The 23,023-nt window shown below is 38.8% G+C and overlaps 1 protein-coding gene, 1 long non-coding RNA gene and 1 pseudogene across 7 annotated transcripts in view; 1 reads left to right on the top strand and 2 right to left on the bottom strand.

The window, feature by feature from the left end:
• The window catches only part of HMGN3 (high mobility group nucleosomal binding domain 3), a 34,528-nt gene extending 19,928 nt beyond the window's left edge, over positions 1 to 14,600 (bottom strand). For 2 of the 5 annotated variants that reach the window (XM_032152735.2, XM_032152775.2), the window contains exon 1: positions 14,408 to 14,544. In XM_032152735.2, coding sequence (XP_032008626.1) covers positions 14,408 to 14,422 — 15 coding nt within the window. In that variant the 5' untranslated portion in view covers positions 14,423 to 14,544. Of the gene's footprint in view, positions 1 to 14,407 lie in introns of all 5 variants that reach the window. The other 3 variants (XM_032152733.2, XM_032152765.2, XM_032152754.2) reach the window with 3 other exon arrangements.
• On the bottom strand, positions 1,607 to 2,295 carry LOC116468715 (large ribosomal subunit protein uL6-like; annotated as a pseudogene).
• The window catches only part of LOC131382621 (uncharacterized), a 40,174-nt gene continuing 30,986 nt past the window's right edge, over positions 13,836 to 23,023 (top strand). Inside the window, exons 1-2 of one of the 2 annotated variants that reach the window (XR_009212188.1) lie at positions 13,836 to 13,886; positions 16,774 to 16,883. This is a non-coding gene — a long non-coding RNA (uncharacterized LOC131382621). Of the gene's footprint in view, positions 13,887 to 14,802; positions 14,861 to 16,773; positions 16,884 to 23,023 lie in introns of those variants that run through there. The other variant, XR_009212187.1, reaches the window with a different exon arrangement.

Here is a 23,023-nt window from a genome sequence, read left to right as displayed (position 1 = left end):
TTGGGTGGGGGGGTAACAAGGAAAAAGGAACCAAGGGGATGTTTCAAAGGAAACTGAACTTTAATAATTTATTTTATTTTCTAAAAAGGCCTGAAATGAACAATGATTTTTAAAAGATTCCAATTTGTGAATTCTCAGTGGTGGGTAAATAGTATATTATATTATTTCTTGGATTTCTCTGTATTTATGTTTTTTTCCAAATAAAAATATTATCTATACTGGGGGGAAGAAAAAGACTAAAAGCAAACCTACTCTATTAAAAACAGTACCATATCTATTCCCTAATACAAATTACATAACTAGGTTTACTCACAGCATTTTTTCTATTTCTTCAATATCGTATCAATCTGGTTTATATTGCCTCCTCTTCTGTACAAGACATGTAATATAACTGCTTCATTTGTACTGATAATGAAGGCACTGGACTCAGAACTCTTGAAGGAGTGTGGGGGTCGAGATGGGCAGAGGGAGTGTGGATTCCTTCAACAGCTGACCAATTGTGCCATCCCCATTCTTTCTTTACACAAAGATGCCTGGGTCCTGCATGTGCAGGACACTCAAATGTACTGAAGGGATCAGAACTGTATTTTCCTTAAGTCTTTCCAGCAGTCCCTGTCAGAAACCAAGGGAACAAACCTGGAATTTTTATTCTATAGGCCATCCATGAAGAATCAACAAGGTTTGCTGACCTTCTTTCATGTAAACAATGGTTACCACAACATAAACAGGCACTGTGGGGTGATGAGCCCAATTTTCTCCCTCCAAACTCAGGAAGGTATCAGAAGAGTGTAAGAAAATCCTTACACCCTTTCAACAGCTGCTTAGGAACGGCTTTAGATGGCAGCAGTCTGTGGCTTTGTTAGTGTGGAGAAGGACACTGAGGGAGAGGCAGGAGGCAGAGAAGTTTAACGCTAGTGCACTAGGAGTGATCTTCAGCCCATGCAAGACAAGAAAGAGGAGGGCTCAGGATTTTCAGCACAGTGTTGGACCTTTCTTATGTTAAAGTTCCAAAAAACCTTCATTGGTACATGTAGGACCAATTCATTGGTACATGTAGGCTCTTAGTTACTTACTTAGAGTTTTACTTCTAAGAGTTAAAGTGACAAAGGCTATTGTTTTACGACTTCAGCGAATTAGCTGAAGGCCTAGAGTAATTATGAAACTCAAATAACCACTTGCCAGCAGCCCCAGAATAAATCCAATCTCAACTCCTAGGTTATCCATGGTAACGAGGAAAAGCTAATGGTATATATAACAGTGCAAAGAGACCAACAATCATTTCTTTTAACCTAGGGAGTGCATTACGTTGAGATGATCTTTTTCTAATTTGCTGGCCAATGTTTTAAAATTATTACTTTTATTGTTTTGTTTTGTTTTTTTCTGTTACAAACTCAAGGCTGGAGAAAAAAGCAGTCCAGTATTAAATTGGTTAACAAGAAAACCACTCTGGGACCAAAAAATTCAAATAACACACCACGAGAAAGGTCTGAAATGTGCCTATACCTAACTCTGTCGCTCATCAGCTAAAATGAACACATAACTACTTAACACAAGGTTAATTCTCTCCACAAATGAGGGCACTGTCCATGAAATTCTTTTTTTTCCCCCAAATCAATAGGTCTTTTATTGCATCATTTAAATATCACAAGTAGGTCTTAAGTGTCATCTGGCATCTTCTTTCTGTAGCCGGGTAACTCTTAGATCTTATTCACCAGCCTGCTGAACAGTTTCTTTTTCAGAGATATAGATACCATCCAAACATTTCCTGATATCCTTGTTTTTAACTGTTGTGGCTTGCTAAATCAAAGCCGCTGAATTTGAAACAAGCTCAATGTCATTTCCTTCAAGGATTAATTCATCTTTCTGGGCTTGAGATACTGAACAAGCAACACCTGGTCTCATCCGAACCCTGCGGATGTATTTTTCACCCAAGAAATTTCGGATTTCAACAAAAGACCCATTCTCCTGGATAACAACATTGATGGGGAAGTGAGCACACACAGACCTCATCTTGTAACGGAAGCCCAGTGTAACACCCGTGATCATGTTCTGTACATGACTACAAATAGTCCGAACGGTAGCCAGTTCCTTTCTGTTACCCCATCATTTGTCAACCCAGAGCCTCTTTTTTTTCTTTCCAAGAAGACTGAGTTCTACATTTATGTGATTGAAGTCCCTCTGCAGGGTTCCTCTGGGGCCCTTCACGATAACTGTGCGTCCCTTCAGAGCAATGTTGACATTTTCTGGAATGTCGACAGTCTGATTGCTGAGAATGGTCTTCATTCTCGCAGTAGATGCAGCAAAAAAAGCGAAATTCTTGTAAGGTTTCTTGAGTTAAAAGGTAGTCTCCTTAAATTCAAATACTTCTATGACACATTAAACAGACACTGGAAGTTTTACTCAAAGCCACCAAGCCATGTTTAACAATGGCTTGGTAGTTTTTCATTGATCCTGTAGGTGTATGTCTGGGATCCTCTATTACTACATTGCATTTAAAGTAATCTTTAAATATCCAATACTTGGAATTGAGAGGTCCCTTCATTGGATTAATAATCAAACTTATGTTAAATTTATTTTCCATATCCTCCCCTGCTTGGCTTATCAATTCCAACAGGTGACTTCTATAAACTCAAATTACATTGATTAAGGTCACTGCAGGCTACTATGTCTTTTGTAAATGGTATTTTATTGTTCAAGATAAAAGTAGTAATTAAGAACGCTTCTTTAGAAGACTTTGAATGAACTGAAATAAACAGCAACTCTCTCTTTTCTGAGGACTTTGTAGGGAAAATATTTCTCTTGCAATCAGATATAAAAGATAATTAAAAATAAAGAAAGTCGTGTGCCAGTATGTTCAGTGAAACTTTATTAGTGTAAATACACACAATTCAATAATGAGAGTTTATATTTAATATTAAGGAAATATAGGCCAGGCACAGTGGCTCACATCTGTAATCACAGCACTTTGGGAGGCTGAGGCAGGCAGATCACTCGAGGCCAGGAGTTCGAGACCAGCCTGGTCAACATGGCAAAATCCGTCTCTACTAAAAATACACACAAGGCTAGGTACGGTGGCTCAGGCCTGTAATCTTAGCACTTTGGGAGGCCGAGACAGGCGGATCACGAGGTCAGGAGATGGAGATCATCCTGGTTAACACGGTGAAACCCCATCTCTACTAAAAATACAAAAAATTAGCTGGGCCTGGTGGCATATGCCTGTAGTCCTAGCTACTCAGGAGACTGAGGCGGGAGAATCACTTGAACCCGGGAGGCAGAGGTTGCAGTGAGCCGAGATCGCGCCACTGTACTCCAGCCTGGGTGACACAGTGAGACTCTATCTCAACAAACAAACAAACAAACAAACACCCACAAAAAACAATTAGCTGGGCATGGTGGCACACTGGCACATGCCTGTAATCCCAGAAACTTGGGAGGCTGAAGTGTGGGAATCGCTTGAGCCTGGGAGGTGGAGGCTGCACTGCACTCTAGCCTGTCTTGTCTAAAAAAAAGCAAAAAAAAAGAAAGAAGTTTAAATATTTTTAACCTCTTTGGTCTGAGCTGTCTCTTTCACTAGAGTTACCTTTTTTTTTATGTGCTGTGGTTTTGTACAAACATGGCCATGGAGAAAGCACGTGGCTCAATCAGAAGCCTGAATTCCAGTCTGGCTCACACTTGACTTCTCTAGACTTGAGTTTATTCACCAGTAAAACTAGTTAAGATGGACCTTTAGATCTCACTCACCTGATTAACTTAGCTACTTGTGTACTTATTTATCACACTATAGAAGTGCCATGTGTACATCATGGGAATGCCAAGCACTGGGGTATCAGGAAAGCAAGGGAAAAGGGGCGCAGCAGAATAATAAAGATGAGTACTGCAATTATGTGCAAGGCAATGATTGAAATGATTTAATCTTCACCGCAATCTTACGAGGTTGGTAAAACATGATTATATCCATTTTATAAACTAGGAATTGTGGCCAGAGAGGTTGAATAACTTGCCCAAGATTAGTCAGCTGGTAATCTTGCTGGTAAGTATTAACAGAAGAGCTGGAATTCAGCTCTTCTAGGCTGGCTCAGAGTTCATACTCTTATCCACTACACCATTCCAAGTGGTTTGTGTTAGTGTTCTTAATTTCCAAACTAGGTGCAGATCTGGGATTCCCGAAGAGCAGAAAGTCTTCCAGCTTGGGAAATGCTTTAACCTGTAGCCCTAGCCGAACAAATGATAAGTAAAGGAGTGTTTCCTATTCTCCATCATTCATGAGCCTCTTGAAATAACAACGAACAATAACCTATTAAAAATAGTTTATGTTGAGTAAAATTTTAGTACTATTCTGGGTTTTTAAAAAGTCATACGCACAGATCTGGTTGTTTTTATCTCAGTATTGAAACCAAAACATACACCAAATCATCTATAATTTTTGTAGAACTTTACATGTTCAGTGTGCTTCCATATGGTTGTTGCATTTGATGCTTTCAATATTTCTGAGATAAACAGGGGCACAGTCTTAGTATTTCCATTGTACAGATGAAGAGTAGAGCTCCCAAGAGGTCAAGTGACCTTCCCGAGGTAAAAAGTGGCAGAATTCACACTAGACCAAAGTCTCTGTATTGTTATACCAGGACTCTTAAAAGAGATGTTACCAGACGGTTACTTTATTATTTTCCTGTTTGCTCGGACATACATTAACTTCTGGCAAATGGTAAACACAGTTATGATGTTCCCTGTATTTTTGCAAAACTAATCAGCTGGCTGTAATGTGATCTACATATGGTTGCTTAAGGACAGATAAGATTAAAAATTGTAATTAAGGGGTAAAGTAAAGCAATGAGAAGTAGTCAGAATGTAGTTTGCTAAAAAATGTATTAAATAAAATACATACGGAACTTAAGGAGCCTTTAAAGCTTCACATTTTGATAACTTCGTCTTTGGTACATTTATCTCCCATATACGTCATGCCTTACTTTTCTTAATACCATGAATTTCTACAATGTAGGACTTAACTAATTCTGTCCAATATCGTAAAAACATCTCACAGTTTACACCTAAGAAAGAGACAAAGAGCGAGCAAAAAGTAAAAGAAATAAGAAAACCAATACCTCTCAGGGTAGATTTTGTAATTCATTGTATGGGGTCAAAATAATCAAAATATAATTTTAAAATATCACTTGTACATTTAAAAAATAACACCTGAAATAAAACATCAGTCAACTGGTAATCCAGCACACCTAAATAAAAATCCATCCAGTCCTAGGTCCAGTGGATTTTCCTAGCTATTAAGCTTTTATTCTTGACGTGTTCCAAAAACAAAAGCATCTACTTATTTTTTAAACCCAGTCCCTAGGTAGTGACGGTTTAATATTTATATTAAAATTCCTCAATATATTGTATAATATGCAAGCATATTTACATGTTCCTGTTCACAAGGGAGTATTTCCATTATTCTATATATAGCAAATTGATGAAGACAATATATCATGGAAATAGCAAATCCAGCAGTTCACAGTGGAATCTGAGAAAATTATAAAGAGTTGGACTTTTAATACTCAAAACAATCAATATTTAGGTGAGGAAACTGCATATGTGTATCTTGTCTACGACTCTACAGTCCACTAGTTATTGAAATACCTATAAGACTTCATGGTAATGCTCCTCTCTTACCAAGAACAGAACTGGACCCTGAGGCCAGCCTTAGGGCGGGATCACAAATAATAATGACTTGTTGGGTAACTTTCTACAACTGGCATTTAGAAACCATGGCACCAGCCTATATTGTAATAAAGATATTTTAAACAAATGAACACTCATGTTTACGTAACTCTTGATTCCTCCATGTTTCATTCATTACGCACTGTAGTTAAAAATAAAAATACATGTGGTTATTAGAAATAAACACACACAGAAAGTATTATGGTGTAATAGTTAATAGCAAAATTCCTGAGTAAAAGAGGGCTTGATTAGAATGCTGGTTCTATCACTTCCTAGCTGTGTGACCCAGAGGAAATTTGTTAATCTCACTAAATCCCAATATTTTCCTCTGTGTTTGAGAAAGGGTGCAGGGCTCACTGGTTAAGATCACAGGCTCTGGAGCCAGACTTCAGGAGTGAAATCCCAACTCAGCCATTCCTTATCACAGGTGCTGTGGGGAAGTCTGTTAACCTCTTGGTGCTTCAATTTTCTCATATGTAAAATGAGAACGGGAAGAGGACACACCTTACTGGATGGTTGGAAGAATTAACATTATTAATGCAAAGTGCTAAAAACAGTCTGACTCATAGAAAGAGACCTCTTTCTTAGCTGTGAGATGAAATTGCTTCATTAAACTGTTGTGAGAATAAAGTGAAAAATGAAATTATAGTCTAATACTCCTCTCGCATTTATTTATAATAATTTCACATTTTTATTTAAACTAAGGTGCATTATGAATATAAAACACGTATCTCAGGTCTAGTACACCCAGGCATTCAGGAAATAGCTCGATTTTGACATTAATTCAATTTTAATAGTAGTAAGTATATTTGTGTTAATTACTAACATACATTTCTCTTAAAATATTAAATTTTGGAGCCAATTTCGAAGTTTAAAACCATTTTTCTATCTTCCTACTTCTGAATGTGCATATCATTTACTTTACGTGTGACTGAATACGTATTTGCCTTGGGCATATCTCAATAGCCCTGTTTCTGGATATGCCCGCAAGGTAGAAGAATATTGGATTCAATAAATAGCTTGACCAAGAACCCCTATGTGATTTGACTGAATTCTTCTAAGAAGACAGTGAAATGTACAATAAGTAAGTAACCAATGAAAAGGAATTCAACATTTTGATTTGGTTTGTTAACTTCGACAGTGATTTTTAAATTACTCAGGAGACTAACATCATATTTCAACACTCTAGGTACTGTGAAAGCAGACAGCTTAAATGGTGTTTATTTCAGTCACCATTTCCAAATTGTACCCTGCAGGAAAGTGGAATATATTTAACTCTGGTGTAAACAAAAGCAATGTTTTAGGAGAAAGATATAGGAAATGAGGATCACTTGGTACCTGATCTTCCAGGGGAATTTTAACGTTATATGAAGATATTTTTAAACATGTTTTTTTCCATGAGAAAAATCAACCATGTAAAAATGCACAAGATTAAAGCTTATGTTCTTTCAAAAACATTCCATTTGTTATTTGGTGATTAAACATGTATTTCTATAATTGCAGTGAATTTGACATCAGGGTGGGATCTGCTTGCTCCCTACTACTCACTGTGTGCACCATTTGTCATCCCACAAAGTGGAGGCCTAGTGCTTGTTAGGAGCCTGTTATTTCACTGTGATTCTCTTAATAATTAAAAATCTCAGAATCACAACAAACATCCATTGACTGTTTTACACATATCAGGCACTGGGCTAAGTTCTTTGCATTCACCATCTCAATTAATTCTCATAATAATGCAATGAAATAGAGCATATCATTATTCCCATTTTACAGAAGAGGAAACTGAGTCTTAGAGAATTAGGAACTTAGCAGCTTAGGGAGAGGTTAAGGAACCTACCTTAGATCATATAGCTAATAAACAGCGAATGCCAGAACCATACTGGAGTTTTTCCCACTGTATGAAATAATTAAACCTACTTAGTATGAAATGATTAAACTTATTACTCCCTTCCTTTGAAAACAATTTATTCATCTATTTATTCTACAAATATTTACACTACCTGTGCTAGGTGCTATGGGGGATGAAAGGAAGATCAGAGCCATGAATGACTTCAAGGTAAAGTAAAATTAGGATTACAAAACAAAATTAATTCAGAAATAGGCAATCAATCAAATAACTTGTGCTGATGTAGAAACATGGCACCAGACAACTTCTGAAACACAACAGGGTGGTTAAAAGCTATAACCTCCAACCCTTTTAACCGAACAACACTCTTATGCAGTGTTTCTTCTTTGGACACTCAGCCTGGCCAAACCTTTGAATGCTCACTGCTCATAGCTTCTCTTGTGGCTCATTATCACTTTCTGGCACGAATTATAAATACTTGTTTATGTGTTCTACCTATCCCATCAGACAGAAAAATCCTTAAAAACAAGGGCATTTACTCATTCGGGTTGAAAAAAACAGTAATTTTTCATTTAATTTCCCAAGGTGATGGTATCTTGCATAAAGGTGATACCCAATGAATGTTTAACACGGAGCAAATGAATAATTAAATGTACAGCCCTACCATTTTGGAGCCTTTACTCAAATATAGATTCCATATCAATATTTAACTCAATCAAACACAGCAAGCATTTATGGATGTCAGGCCCTTTCATATTCAGACTGGGAAACTCAATATTGCTAAGAAAGCAATTCTTTCCTAACTGATTTATAGATTCAATTCAATCTCTATCAAAATAATGGCAGGCTTTTTTTTTTTTGTAGAAATGTATAAGGGATTCCAAAATTTACATGAAAACATAAAAGACTGAATAGCCAGAAACAATTTTGGGAAAAAATAACAAAAAGTGAAGGACTGACATTACCAGACTTAAAATCTTACTATAAAACCGTAATAATCAAGATACCAAGATAGTGTCGTTTTTAAATTTTTTGAAGAGATGACGTCTCGCTATGTGCCCAAGCTGGTCTCAAACTCCTGACCTCAAGTGATCCTCCTGCCTCAGCCTCTCAAACTGTGGGGATTACAGGTGTGAGCCACTGCACCTAGTCAAGATAGTGCAGCACTGGTATAAGAACAGACATACAGACCACAGAACATAATTGAGTGTCCAGAAATAAAGTTTTACATTTATGAAGGAGCTTCAACAAAGGTGCGTAGGCAATTCAGTGGAGAAAGGATGGTCTTTTCAACAAATGGTGCTGAGATAATTGGATTTCTACAAGCAAAAAAATGAATTTAAACCCTTACCTCATACCACACACAAAATTAACTCAAAATGGATAACATACCTAAACATAAGAATTAAAAGTATAAAACCTCTATGAGAAATATCTGTAACCTTGAATTAGGCAAAGATTTATTTGATATAACACTAAATGGATTTCATCAAAATTAAAAACTTTCGTTCTTCAAAAGACACCATTAAGAAAAAAAAAATATTTTTAAGTCACAAACTGGGAGAATATATCTATGAATCATATATCTGATAAGGGACTTGTATCTTAGACTTATAAAGAACTCTTTCAATAATAAGACAACCCAATTAAAAATGGGCAAAATATCTGAATAGACATTTCACATATGGTACACATTATGCTAGTAAACACGTGAAAAGATGCTTATTGTCAGTAGTTATTACAGAAATATAAATTAAAATTCATTAGAATCTCTATAAGCAAAAAATCAACAACACCAAGTATGAACAAGTATGTTGAAACTAGAACTCATGCACTTTGGAAAGCAGTTTGGAGGTTCCTTAAAATGTTAAACATAGACGGCCGGGCGCGGTGGCTCACACCTGTAATCCCAGCACTTTGGGAGGCCGAGATGGGCAGATCACGAGGTCAGGTGACTGAGACCATCCTGGCTAACACGGTGAAACCCCGTGTCTACTAAAAATACAAAAAAATTAGCTGGGAGTAGTGGCGGGCACCTGTAGTCCCAGCTACTCGGGAGGCTGAGGCAGGAGAATGGCGTGAACCCGGGAGGCGGAGCTTGCAGTGAGCTGAGATTGCGCCACTGCACTCCAGTCTGGGCGACAGAGCCAGACTCCATCTCCAAAAAAAAGAAAAATGATAAACATAGACTTTCATACCACCCGCCAGTTCTACTCTTAGAAATCTTCCCAAGAGAAATGAAAATATATGTCCATGCAATAACTTATTTACAAATATTCACAGCAGCATGACTGATAATAATCCAAACCTGGAACAATCCAAATGTCCATCAACTTGTGAAAGGATAAACAAAAATGAGTATATCCACACAATGGAATACTACTGGACAATAAAAAAGAATGATGTACTGATACATGCTACAACACAAACCGATCTCAAAAACATCATGCTGAGTGAAAAAATCAGTCACAAAAGACTACATATTGTATCATTTCTTTTAAATAAAATTTCCAGAAAAGGCAAATCTAGACACAGCAAAAGTAGATTAGTGCCTAGGGCTAGGCTGGGAGTGGGGATTGGCTATAAACTCCAAGAGGGACCTTTGTGGAATGATGGAAATGTTACAAAACTGGATTATGATAATGGTTGCACAACTCTATACTTTACTAAAAATCACTGAATTGTATACTTTGAATGGATGAATGGACTTTATAGTAAGTAGATTATACTCAATAAATGTTTTAAAGGAAATTATACTCTCATAACTGAGAGTGCCGAGTGTCTATATCCCTCAGGCACTAGCCAGTAAGTACTTTTAATCTTTTTTTAAACCAGATTGGTTATTTTAAAAATTACACCTCATTATTCTTAATATTGTACATTTCTTTGATTTCTAGTAAAACTAAATATTTTTGTCTACTTGAGTCTTCGTTACTTTCCTATAAAGATATACATCTTTTCCATAAGCAAATGTGAGATGCTATCTTTTTAAAATAGCAAACCTTTTTCAGTGATATGTGGTACAAAGATTTTTTCCCAGTTTTTCATAAATTTAAAAATTTTGTTGACAGTTTTTTTTCCATATTGAAATATTCATTTTCATGTAGCCAAATTTATCTGTGTTTTCATTTACAGTTTCTGTTTTTGGTGTTATGACAAGTAATACTCTTTTCAAAATTAACTATCACAAATCTTGATCATGGTTAGTTAAGCATCCCCTGTGCTAACAAGCCCAGTGCTACTGCTACTGGGCCTTCCCTTTTAAGGAAACAGATAAAAACCTAATTTTGAATTTCAAAGCTAGAGGCAGATGGGCTTTCCTTCCTTAAACCTTTATTTTAAGTGTCAAGAGACATGACTGCTTACATGCCACATTCATGGAAAATTGCCTCATTAGAGAATTTTTGATGTGATACACTAGACATTTAAAATAGTTCTAGTGATAAGGAACGGGAAAATATTAATAAAAAGAAAGATGTAAAAACGTGTTTCCTGTTGCTAATCATGCCAGGACTGTGATTCTAGGCCTCGCTGGCTCATGTCTCTTTGTAGAACATCAAATCATCACATAACAACATGACCACTGCGGGCATTTGTGGATGTCTGGCCAGAACAGTCTAGAACTCAATCACTCATTGTCTCACCACTGAGTCCATGAATGTTATAATTTCCCCTGTAATTCCACTCACCCACCATCCATTATCTAATAAATACAGGAAACTTACTTTTATTTACATCTCACCAACTTAGAGATAATATGCACTGAAGAACTCTTCACTAAGTGCTGTATTACTTCACAAAATACTATGGCATTTATAAAAAACCACTTGGCTTAATGTAGCTATGACTATCACCTACAAAGATACACATAAAACCAAGAAATGTCATCAGAACATTTTAATATTAATTCAGATGATATTACAGCCCCGAAGTTGCAAAACTGAGGCCTGGTCATGTTAAGATACAATCAGGAGACACATTTGAATACCTGGTAACAAAAAATGACTCTGACTTCTTTGTATATTTGAGTCCTACCCATACTTTTAAGACCAGCCTAAAGTTAACTTTCCTTATCTGTCCTACTGCTTGTGGGATCTATAACTACATATTCTGGAACATATACACAGTTTTAATGTTATTCAACTGTTTTGTGCTGCTAGTCTTATCACCTCATTGAATTAAACACAAGTTCCAAGAGGGCAAAAACTGTATGTCCCTACAGCATTACAACAGGGCTAGGATTCCAGATGTTTTCATTGACTTTATCTGTACCACTTCTTGCTCTGCAGAACAACTTACTCAGATGTTCATTAAATAACATTTCTTGATTTCTAGGAAAGGTTGATACAGGGGGCTAAGAAGGCAAAAAAGTACTATGGGACATTTTAAAAGCTTATTATATTGTACAGCAGACAGTTCTTTAGTCAAGAAAAATATTGTGTAGTATGTAAATGCTTTGGCAGTTACCCCAGCTTTGAAGATCTTGAAGAGATATGCATGGATTGTCTCCAGTTCTTTTTTGTATCTAAGCAGGCTTTACCTAATGACAGTGGTTCCTCACACAAGTTCCAGTGAACTTCGGGATTCCATGAAGCTGCTCTAAGATTTGACTGACAGATGGGATGGCCATGATAGCCGTGTTTAATCTGAGGTTGTTCCTGCCCAGGTACCAACTGAGGTCGTTAGGCTTCAGGTATAAATGGAAAGCCTTCCTACTAATCAAGGAGTGGTTTTCCATCACCGGAGAACATTCTGATGTCCTCAGGAATGACACACAGGTGCCTGTACACAGTTTTGCCCCTAGTCTCGGGACCATTGGCTAGCTTCTGCATGGGCGGTTCCCCACCTTCCAGGGAAATAAAACCGTAGTTGTTATTTTATTGTTTTTTTTTTGTTGTTGTTGTTGTTGTTGTTTTTTCCCTTCCCTCTGTCTCCTTGAGAGAGGTAGACAGGGAAGTGAGAATAATGGCTTCAGCAACTCTGGCCCTTGAATAAACAAGGAAGGGTTCCATCGTCAGGGTCCATTATACATAAAGTGTGCACACCTAACCTACTGTTTATGTAAACAATTGTTATAATTCCCAGGAAAAAAAAGATGGCCTCCAGCTCACTTACTCTGTAACCCGTATCTTGATAATTAGTTCCTCTGTCTCTACTAGAATTTCCAACCCATCATTAACCCTCAGTCAAAATGCTGAAAATGGTGACATCACTTAATATCCTAATTCTAGTAAAACACGGCTAGAAAATACCTTCACAAAATTAAGTTTAAATAATAAATCTCAAGTATTAGTGCTCTTAATACGCCATCTGTCTTCTTAAACTGGGAGTATCTTTGGATTTCCTTAATTCCTCTTGACCCACCCTTTCGTAAATGAGTACGAAATGGGTGAGAATAAGACTTTGGCATCTATAGCATCTAATTAAATCTTTACTAGTAGTTATTGGTTGGTGAGATGCAGGGCAATTTATGTCTTTAAGTCCCAGCTGAATGGGGGTAACACCGCTCAAGCTGTTTTCAGGATTAAATGAGATAATGCAAGTCAAATTCTGCACAGCGTGAGGGACACAGTATGTGCACAACAAACTCTAAGACTTTTAAACACTTTCAATTATTATTATTTTTAAAAAGTGGGGAGGAGACAAGTTTCCACCCAATTCTTAGTAATAACATGTAAGAACGGGAAAGCTTTTGAATTTTTAAAACTTCAATATTTTAAAATAATGCAGTCACTCTCACACACAAATTAGTCCATGGTCTTTGATAAAGCAGGATATTAGGTGTAAGTTTGCTTCAAATTTAATACCCACACTCGTTGACACTGTTGGAAACACTGAGGCTGGCGGTGGGAGGGTGCAAAGCACTTGCTTAGGAACCAGCCATCACACACTGGTTTCTCAGGGAGGAGGAAAGCTTTCCCTCCCCTCCCCGGGACAAGTCGAAGCCCCACCCCGAGGGAGATTTGTGTTGCCGAATGTGGTAGTTGGTGTCCCGGGCCTGCGCAGAAGGGGACAGTCCGCAAGGGGCGGAAGACAAGACAAAAATGACTCCAGTTCGCTATACGCGCAGAGGGGCGGATAGCGCGCGGACCCCGCCTTCCCCAACCGAGTGTGAGTTCCAGTCGCTGGGGAGGACCTGGTGGCCCCCTGACCTTGGACGAGCCACATTGGACGCCCCGTCGCCGTCCCGTCTTCCACGCTGCCAACTCCGCCGCTCCCGCCCCGAACTGCGGGTAGGTCCAGGCCGCCAGGCCCCGCCTCACCGGCTCCAGCCCTGATTGACACTGGAGTTGGTACATACGGGTCTGCAGCGGAGGCGAGCAGGAGGGTGAGCGCTATTTTAAACATGGCTTTCTCTCTCCCTTAGCCTCGGAGCCACCGCAGCGCACCCAGCCCGCGGGTACAGCCGCGTGGGAATAATCCCAACATTTGCCTGATTTATTTTCTTCCCTATCCTTACGCTTGTACTTGTTTTTCTCCTCTCGCTGTTTTCCCTTCACACTAATTCGCAACCTGGCAGTTTGCAAAGAGGAAACTCCCTTTCGGAATGGAAAGCCGCTTTTCTTGTTGTTGGGGGTGGAAAACATTCCAGCGAGAATGAGTTCAAAAAGAGGGGAAACCGCGTCACTGGAGAGAAAGTAACATTAAGAGATCGATGAGGACGGAGTGGGTGGAGGGGAGAGGGAGAGAGGAACGTCTGCAACAGGCATCTAAAAACAAGCGTGGAGAAGCAAAGATTCCCAAACCCCGGGTTACTACCGCGCGCGTTCTGCGTGAGCCATTGCAATGCCAGGATTTACTGTAAGCACAATTTGAAGGCTTTTGAAATCTTTTTTTGGTAAGACTTACCTTTCTCTTCGGCATAATGACTATGTCGGTGAAGCAAAAAGTAAAGCAACGGGCTGGAACTGCTGGCGCCGCCGCTGGATGCTGCCTCTGCCGCTGCAGCTGCTCACGCGCAGGGCACGACGTAGCCCGGCCTCTTCGACCCGCACCTCCGCGGCTCCCTCCGGGGCCCTTCTGCTCGCCTCCCTGCTGCTCCAATGAGGAGCCCCGCCAGCCGGCCGCGAGGCCCCATTGGCTGAGGCAACGTTCTAAATTTCACGAGGGCACGCCCACCTCCGCGCGCGGTACGCGCTGTTGTAGTTTCCACTTCACCGAAAAATCTGCCTGGCGACTGAGCATGCCCAGTTCAACTAGTAGCCTCCAGGCCACACAATCCTGAAGTTTCATTGTTTCGCTGCTCTCTCTTTGAGATTGTAAGAATAAGAACAGTGTGTGCCTTCATGGGAAGGAAAAAGAGTAAGAATGAATACGTAAACTTTATAATGTAAATATATACACAGCAGGTACTTTATACATTTCCTACCCATAAAGACTTTTAATGAATGTTACATGATGGGAACCTGTAAAGCGTGGGAAGGTACTCTGTACTGGAAGAGCGTGGCAACCTCTAAAGGTCTCAGTTTCCCCCTCTAGATATATAGTGACAACAGTCCCTAAAATCACTTAGCTCTAATTTTCTAAAATCTGTGATTATAAATCACTCACTAATTCAGCCAACTTCAAACTAGATGTGAAGATGAATAGGACATATTTGTTATGGAAATTAGGAAAAGAAAGAACAAGGCAAAAACTGATTATTTTATATTTGAGACATATATTTGAATGACACCTGTCATGTTACACTTTATGCATAATGTTTCTCAAAGTTCTGCAAGGCATAAAATGAGCATTGCAAAAATATTTCTGAATTCATTTTATGAGACCAGATTTACTCTGATACCAAAACCAGTGAAAGACTTCTAAAGAAAAGAGAGTTACAGACCAATATCACTCATAGACACAAAAGTCGTGAACAAAATTTTAGTAAATGAAACTCAACAACATTTAAAGGGACAATACATCATGACCTGTGGGGCTTATCTTGGGAATGCAAAGCTGCTTTTTTAATATCTGAGAATCAATCAATGTAATTGGCAGAATTAATAGAATAAAGGGGGGAAAACAATCCTTTCAGCAGTTGCAGGAAAAGTGCTAGTGAATGGGTAAGCAAATTGTGATGAGCACATGCAGTGGAATACTATTCAGCAATAAAAAACAATAAAAAATTTTCCTACATGGATGAAATCAAAAACAAAGTGCTGTATGAAAGAAGTCAAATACAAAAGACCACAATGAATGATTTCATTCATATGAAATTATAGAAAAAGCAAAATTGGGCAAAGTTAGTTTCAGAATCATCTTAGCAGGCAAAGCTCACATCATAGGAAAATGTGTTGAAGCCTTACATTACAAATATGGCCAAATCCACTTTGGTAACACAGAGGCTGCAAATATGTATTAAAAATATCATCAAGCAATGAAGTTTAATATTTCACTTTTTCTTTAGTAATTTTCAGAATACATTAATTGATCTAGCACACTCCAGAGGTGGTTGATTACTTTCTTTTTTGGAACATCTTTATGAACTCATGGATTTTTATGTATTTGGTGTGCATCAGTGTATTGCTATCATTATTATTACCTTTTTAATGCTCCTATTACCACATCTTTAGCCAATGCATGCCCTTTCAAATTAGTGCTTGTGTCCTTTTGACATGATCTTGATCATTTTTGATAGATTCCCTGTTCTTGGGCATTCAGTGAATGACAATAGTATACTGAAACGAATTAAGATAAAAACCAATTGCTTAGAGCTAGATAAAAATTTACAGGTTAATAATTTTATCATTAAAATAATATTTATAATGAAGATGTCTTGCAAGAGATTAATTTGCCAAATACTTGATAGTTAAATAAAGAAAAAGTCAGTGAAAACATTTTTAGTAAGATATGTGTGAGAAGGATACTGAGTAGCACTTGCAATCTGGACTGGATGGCTATTTTTCTTCATGGATATGGAAAGGTGCCACAACAAAGGTAGTGCTAAGGTGAATATTTCTCCTCTGTGATGAAAAATAACTCACAAAATTGGCTTCTTTGTTAATTTTTTTTCAAAACCAAACACTCAGATCATCAACAGCAAACAAAATTGTGAATGTTTTTACTGCACACAATAAAAATGCTACAATGAAATTGAAGCTTGCTTGTTGGATGAAGAAAGCTGATTGTGAGGACCTTGAGTTCTTGGAATCTTTAGTTCATTTACAAGTTATGAAAATAACAGCTTTGGTTGAAAAACAACAGCATTGCTTATCTTTCCTTTGATGTAGATTGCACCTGACTGAGCAGTACTCTGGGAAATGAAGTGTTCTCCCTTGTACCTTTAGTAGCCTTCAAGATCTGGGAAAGTCAGCGCAAACCTCTACTGGTGGCCCTGGAGGTAAGAGGAGTAGGCAAAGAGAATGGTTTAGCAGGTAGCTAGAATTCTAGGTTAAGAGATAAAGACATCTGGGCAGAAATGAGCGTGTCACATACAAGACAGTGAAGAGGTCAAGCTGGTAACAAGTACAGACTCATTTGTTTATCAATATATTCCACTGCGCATTTCTACTACTTTGGAATATCAGCCTCTAAGACAGTAAAAGTAGGATGTATATACTATCTTAGCTAAGGTAGACCTGGATAAATTAACAGAGTTACTGACTGAGAAAGAAAGAAAAAAAAAATAGTGAACAAACTTGTTTTCCAATTCCAGCTCCTCTCCTCTTTTTTCCTACTCAAAACTGTTGGAACTGTACACCTACTTCACATTTTTCAAACAGCAGGGCAAAACCATTTATAGTGTCATGACTATCATTAAGGAAAAGAAAGAGACAGAGACATTGACAGACACACACACATGCACACACACACGCACAGAGAGAGAGAGAGAGAGAGAAGGGAGAAGGGAAGGATAAGAAAAGCAAAGAAAGGGCCAAGCGTAGAAAACAGCAGAGCATACATGGTAAAGGTAAGTAATGTTTCATAAGATAATTGTTTCTATTTTCCATATGTGCTCATATAAACACATACACAACCCACATATGTATGTGTGTATGTTGGATTGTGACATGAATATATTTTTAGTATGGACTTGGTCAAAAAAATTGAATGCCACTGCTAATGAATGTTGTGGATATTTGATGTTCCGAAAAAAATGCTTAATATTAAAATTTTTTTTTAGAGGTAAGATCTCATTCTGTTGACCAGGCTGGCATGCAGTGGCACAATCATAGCTCACTGCACCTCAGACTGCTGGGCTAAAGAGATCCTCCTGCCTCAGCCTCCTGAGTAGTTATATAGGTGCAAGCCACCACACCAGGCTTGAGAGGAAGTTTTCAAAGGAAAGAATGACTTGCAGATCACCTCCCTCTTGAACTGTCCCTCTTTTCCTCCTTCAGGCAGACACAGGCAGCGTCCCTTAGGTTTTTGCTGTAAGTAATGACAAATTACTGGAGAAGTCAGATCCAGAATGTACATATTGTTGCTTCTGATAGTTGCAACTGTACACCTACTTTGCATTTTTCAGACAGCAGGGCAAAACAAATGATAGTCATGACCATCATTAAGGCAAAGAAAGAGACAGAGACATTGACAGACAGACAGACACACACACACACACACACACACAGACAGACAGACAGAGGGAGAAAGGAAGAAAGGGGAAAAGTGAAAATGATAGTGTGTTACTTCTGATAGTTTGTAATTCCAGATTAAGTTACTAATCTTCCATAAATAGGCCAAAAAAATACACAGTGAAGAATTCAGGTGTGTAACAAAACATCAAAAACAACAAATAAGAGGTGGCAAAGGAATATTTTGTTTGTATTTTCCAGCCAAGTCTCTACTTTGATTGGGTGCTAACTTTTGAAGAGACCAAGGCTAGTTTTTACAAAGCAACAATAAGAGTCCAATAACCAACGGTCCCAAATCAAATGAGCTGCCTGATAATATTGCAGATCCCCAGGCCCCAACCCCAAGGTATTGAATGGCTAGGCTTGTAAATCTGCATTTTCAAACAAGCTTTTCACGTGTTGCCTACACTATAATTTGGGGACTAGAGTATTTAATAGACTAGGTCCTTGCTCTCAACAAATATTTGCTGAATGCCGGTAGTTGGATCCTGATGACAGATATCTATAAAAGCCTGTGGAGTTCTCAACGTACTTCCAGAGCAGGAGCATAATTCTGTGGGTGAAACTCGCCCCACAGTCCTCACCTCGTTCTTTTGCTCCATCTCAGTTTTGCTGGGCACAACCTGTTTATTTCACATTCTTTCTCTTCTCTAGTTGCAAGGAACCTGAAGAGTGATTAAAAACTGCACACATCCAGATACCTAGAAAAGTGTCTTCTTCTTCCCAGGCAGCCCTCTATGCAGCTCCTTGGGCCCCTGGGAGATGAAAATCCCTGATCCCAAATCCTCAAAGGGAACTTACCTTGGCCAAAGTCCCATAAGCCACACCCTTTCAAGGCTAAATGTCAGTGATTGCATAAGCATACTTCACAACTGCATTAACAGCAAGAGGAACCAGGGCATTCTGTGACCTTCCAAGGAACCCACTCTTTGTTTTCCCAACCTTCAATCAAATTTAATATTTGTGCAGATTCTTTACTCCAGGTATGTTTTACACAGTTTTCCCACCCCCGGTACTTCTCAGGTTCAATCTCTGTGATATTTACCTCTCCTTCTTGCTCCTGCTGCTTAAACTCACAGGAGTGTGATTAATTTGCTCTTTGTAGCACCCAAATGACTATTTGGGAATGAATTAGATATGCTCCGTAGCTAGAACCAGGGATTGGGCTACATTGGTTTAGCCATTCCTTTTCGTCAGATTGTTAGCATGGCTGGTGCCAAGAGCCATCCAGGCTCAAGGAGGTGAGAAAGTTAAGGGGAGGAAATCCCCAAAGTTCGTGGTGAGGACACAGCAAAATAAGGACTCCGTCCCATCCCCTTAGGTAAAAAGCCACAAGCTGCAAGGTGACAAAGACCAGTTAGTGGTTGTTGTAGAGCTCTCCGACTGAATTGCACATTCTTGTAAACTACTGTCAGTGCGAGTACACTCTCAAATGGGACCACACCCTTTTCTTTAAGCTAGTGATTTTGACTACCTATTTTTGGTGTCTTCTGCATTTCCTTCAAATCTCAGAATCCCTGGGAGCTTGTAAGGAACATCCAGTAACACCATCCCTGTCGCTATTCCCAATGGTCCTGCCTTTCAGAGATATCACGCCATTTTCCTTTTCTCAATGAAAGCAAGAAAATGCTGGTTTGGGGAAATGAGAGTCGAATAAATCATTCTGAAAAATACCATAAAGCAACTGGAGATGATTTTCAGGTTAGCTTGGTTAATAACTCTTGTAATTCTCAAGCACTAAGAAAGAGTTAGCTAATAAAATGAGTCTGGCCAGGTCAGAATGAATTCTAGCCACCAGGTCAGAATGAATTCTAGCCACAAGGCAATAAATTTTTGCCCGGCAGTGGAAAACTAGCCTGCAAATGTGCCATAATCTTCAAGGCTGCTTATCTGCATAGGGTTTTTGTTGTTTTTTAAAACACAGAATTGTGCTACTCCCACAAAAAAATCTCTCGTCCTTTTCTACCTTCTCATTCCCACTCCTGCTTCTGCTGTCTGGAATCTTAAGCAAATGGGTTTTTTTTTTTTCTTTTTTTTTTCCTCCTAAATAATGCAATTTACCTCTTAACATGTCAAAAAAGTTAAGTTTTAACCATTTTAAAAATAAATGTTTATCAAAAAGTTTGGAATTTGCAGTCATAGGCATGAATTCAAATCTCAAGCTATTGAGCTACCATCACATTACCTAACCTCTGTGAACCCTGGTTTCCTTATTGTAAAATGAAAAAAAAGAACGTCTATTCAAGGCAGATACCACTAGTTACCTGCCCAATATTCACACTAGCTTTCTTCCTACTAACAGAATTCTGATTTCGGCAATAGGCCTGGTCAAAACAAAACAAAACATAACAAAGCAATCTTCAGTTCCTCCAGCTCCCTGGCAGATAGAGGTTGCTATGTGACACCTCTGGGGCTAATGAAATATATGCAGAAGTCACAAGGTGATTGTGTAAGCAACACCAAATAACAGGGCAAACCTAGCCGGGTAGCTAGCTGCCGTGTGCCTTTGTTCTTCCTCTCCTTCCATCCTGGAAGTTGCTAACGATGTCTGGAAGTAGAACAGCCATCTATGTCCAAAGAGAGAAAGGCCACAGTTCAGGATGAAAGAGCAGAAAGGCAGGACATGAGATCTCTGCAGTGGCCCCAGATTGTCCAGCTTTAGTCTACCTTTAATGTTTGGAAAATAAACACGGTGTTTGATCAAGGCACTTTAGGTGGATGTCTCTGATGTGCAGCTGAATACTATCCCTAACTGATACACTGCTTCATGGAATTGGTGTGAAAATTGAAGATGATAAACCACCGAACTATGGGAATGTGCCTATCCCTGAAGGATGATGCTTAACATATTTCATTTGAAGCAAGTATATTATACTCCCCCTAAAATGATAAAAGAGAACACAGAAAATTTTTAACTTTTCCTGAATCCTTAAGGGCCTGATTATGAACAGTTAGCATAAACCTCTTAAAATTACTTTGAAGTAGGCAGGAATAAACATGATTAAAAGAAGTATTTTATTGTTGCTATAGAACGGGGTGCTCCATAATATGGCCTATTGCTATGTTTTACCAATGCAAATGCTGGATTGTTGCTCAACTCCATCTCAGTTTTAATGTGACTCCCTACACTCTAGATGCTGGAGTCCGCACTACAGCTGGGGTTCTGGATGTAATTTTCATTTGCCTAATTAGATGCACTAGCATGAGGTATAGACAGTGGTTAGGAAGAGGCCACACTTTTGCTACATCTGCTATGTCTGCTGCTTCTTGTTTTCCTAAAACAACATCAGCAAAGATCCCAGGCACCAGCATTGCGGATTCGGAGAGGCACGTCTCTCTGCATTCACTCTGCAGGCATAGACTGTAGCAGGTGAGGTGTGGTCTGAAACTGGCAGAGACAGGGGCTTTATGATTGAGAAAGTATTTTTATTCTTACAGAGTCCTGATACTAGTGCATTCCTGCTTGCAGAAGAGCCACAGCTCCTTTGACGACCTTGTTCTGAGTGTGACTTTGGGAGACTTTTCTGAAAGTTCAACCTACAGTCTATCTCTTTAGTCTTCTGAGCTATCCCATAGGCTATTGAATCTTTGAAACCTTTTCTCCTTAAATTAGGTAGAGTGGGTTCTGTTCTCTACAACTGAATCCACAACTACGGAGCTTCCTTTAGTGTTGCTTACCAAATATTTCCAGCTTTCAGAGACATACTTGGCTGGGCTCAATGGCTCATGCTTGTAATCCCAGCACTTTGGGAGGCCAAGGCGGGTGGATTGCTTGATCCCAGGAATTCGAGACCAACCTGGGCAACATGGTGAAACCCTATCTCTACCAAAAATAAAAACCCCACAAATATTAGCCTGGCATAGTGGCATGTGCCTATAGTCCCAGCTACTCAGGAGGCTGAGGTGGGAGAATTGCTTGAGCCAGAGAGGTTGTGGAGGTTGCAGCGAGATGAGATTGTGCCATTGCACTCCAGCTTGGGTGACAGAGCCTGACCCTGTCTCAGAAAACAAAACAAAACAAAAAACAAAGAACAACAACAACAAAAACAAAAAAAGAGACACACTCTCACTGGAGCTGATTATGGAAACAGATATTGATAAGGAGATTGCCCATGTGTTTCTTTCAGTGATCACAGTGAACAGAACCCTTTGAAGATCCCCCCCTCCAATGGACATAGAGCTGTCAAAGCTAAAGATGAACCTTTTATTTAAGCTGCTGAGATTTGAGGGAAATTTGTTTCCACAGGATTATCTATCTTATCCTGAAATGATATAGAACTTAGATCCTAAGAGAAAGGTGCTGCTTTAATAATAAAACAAACCCTAAAATAAGTGGCATTGGCTTAAGAGCTGGTCAGAGGGAATCAAGCAAACTATTACTGAAGGCTGGAAGAATGGAAATTATTTTTCTAGTGGGGAAAAGTTTGGTAAGACTATTGCCTATAGTAATTTGAAGGCAAAAGGCATATCTAACTTTGGGGAAGAGGTTGAAAACAGATTATCATTACTGTTTATTGCCTATTATTAATTGTATTTAATAAGACATTATAAGAAAAAGATATGTTCAGAGAAGACTTGGTCAGTTTGTAAGGATAGATGAAAGAGATTTAGAGAGTCGACAAAGTCAAGAACTTATAAGGTTGGAAAAGACAACTGCTTCTCAGTCTAAAAAATGAAAGGACCCTACAAGAAAACCTAGGCAATACCATTCAGGACATAGGCGTGGGTAAGGACTTCATGTCTAAAACACCAAAAGCAATGGCAACAAAAGCCAAAATTGACAAATGGGATCTAATTAAACTCAAGAGCTTCTGCACAGCAAAAGAAACTACCATCAGAATGAACAGGCAACCTACAGAATGGGAGAAAATTTTTGCAACCTACTCATCTGACAAAGGGCTAATAT

Source organism: Hylobates moloch, unplaced genomic scaffold, assembly GCF_009828535.3.
Source record: "Hylobates moloch isolate HMO894 unplaced genomic scaffold, HMol_V3 SCAFFOLD_2, whole genome shotgun sequence".
NCBI classification, from domain to species: Eukaryota; Metazoa; Chordata; class Mammalia; order Primates; family Hylobatidae; genus Hylobates; species Hylobates moloch.
The sequence above is the reverse complement of the archived record's forward strand: the minus strand, read 5'-3'. Positions and strand labels throughout refer to the sequence as shown.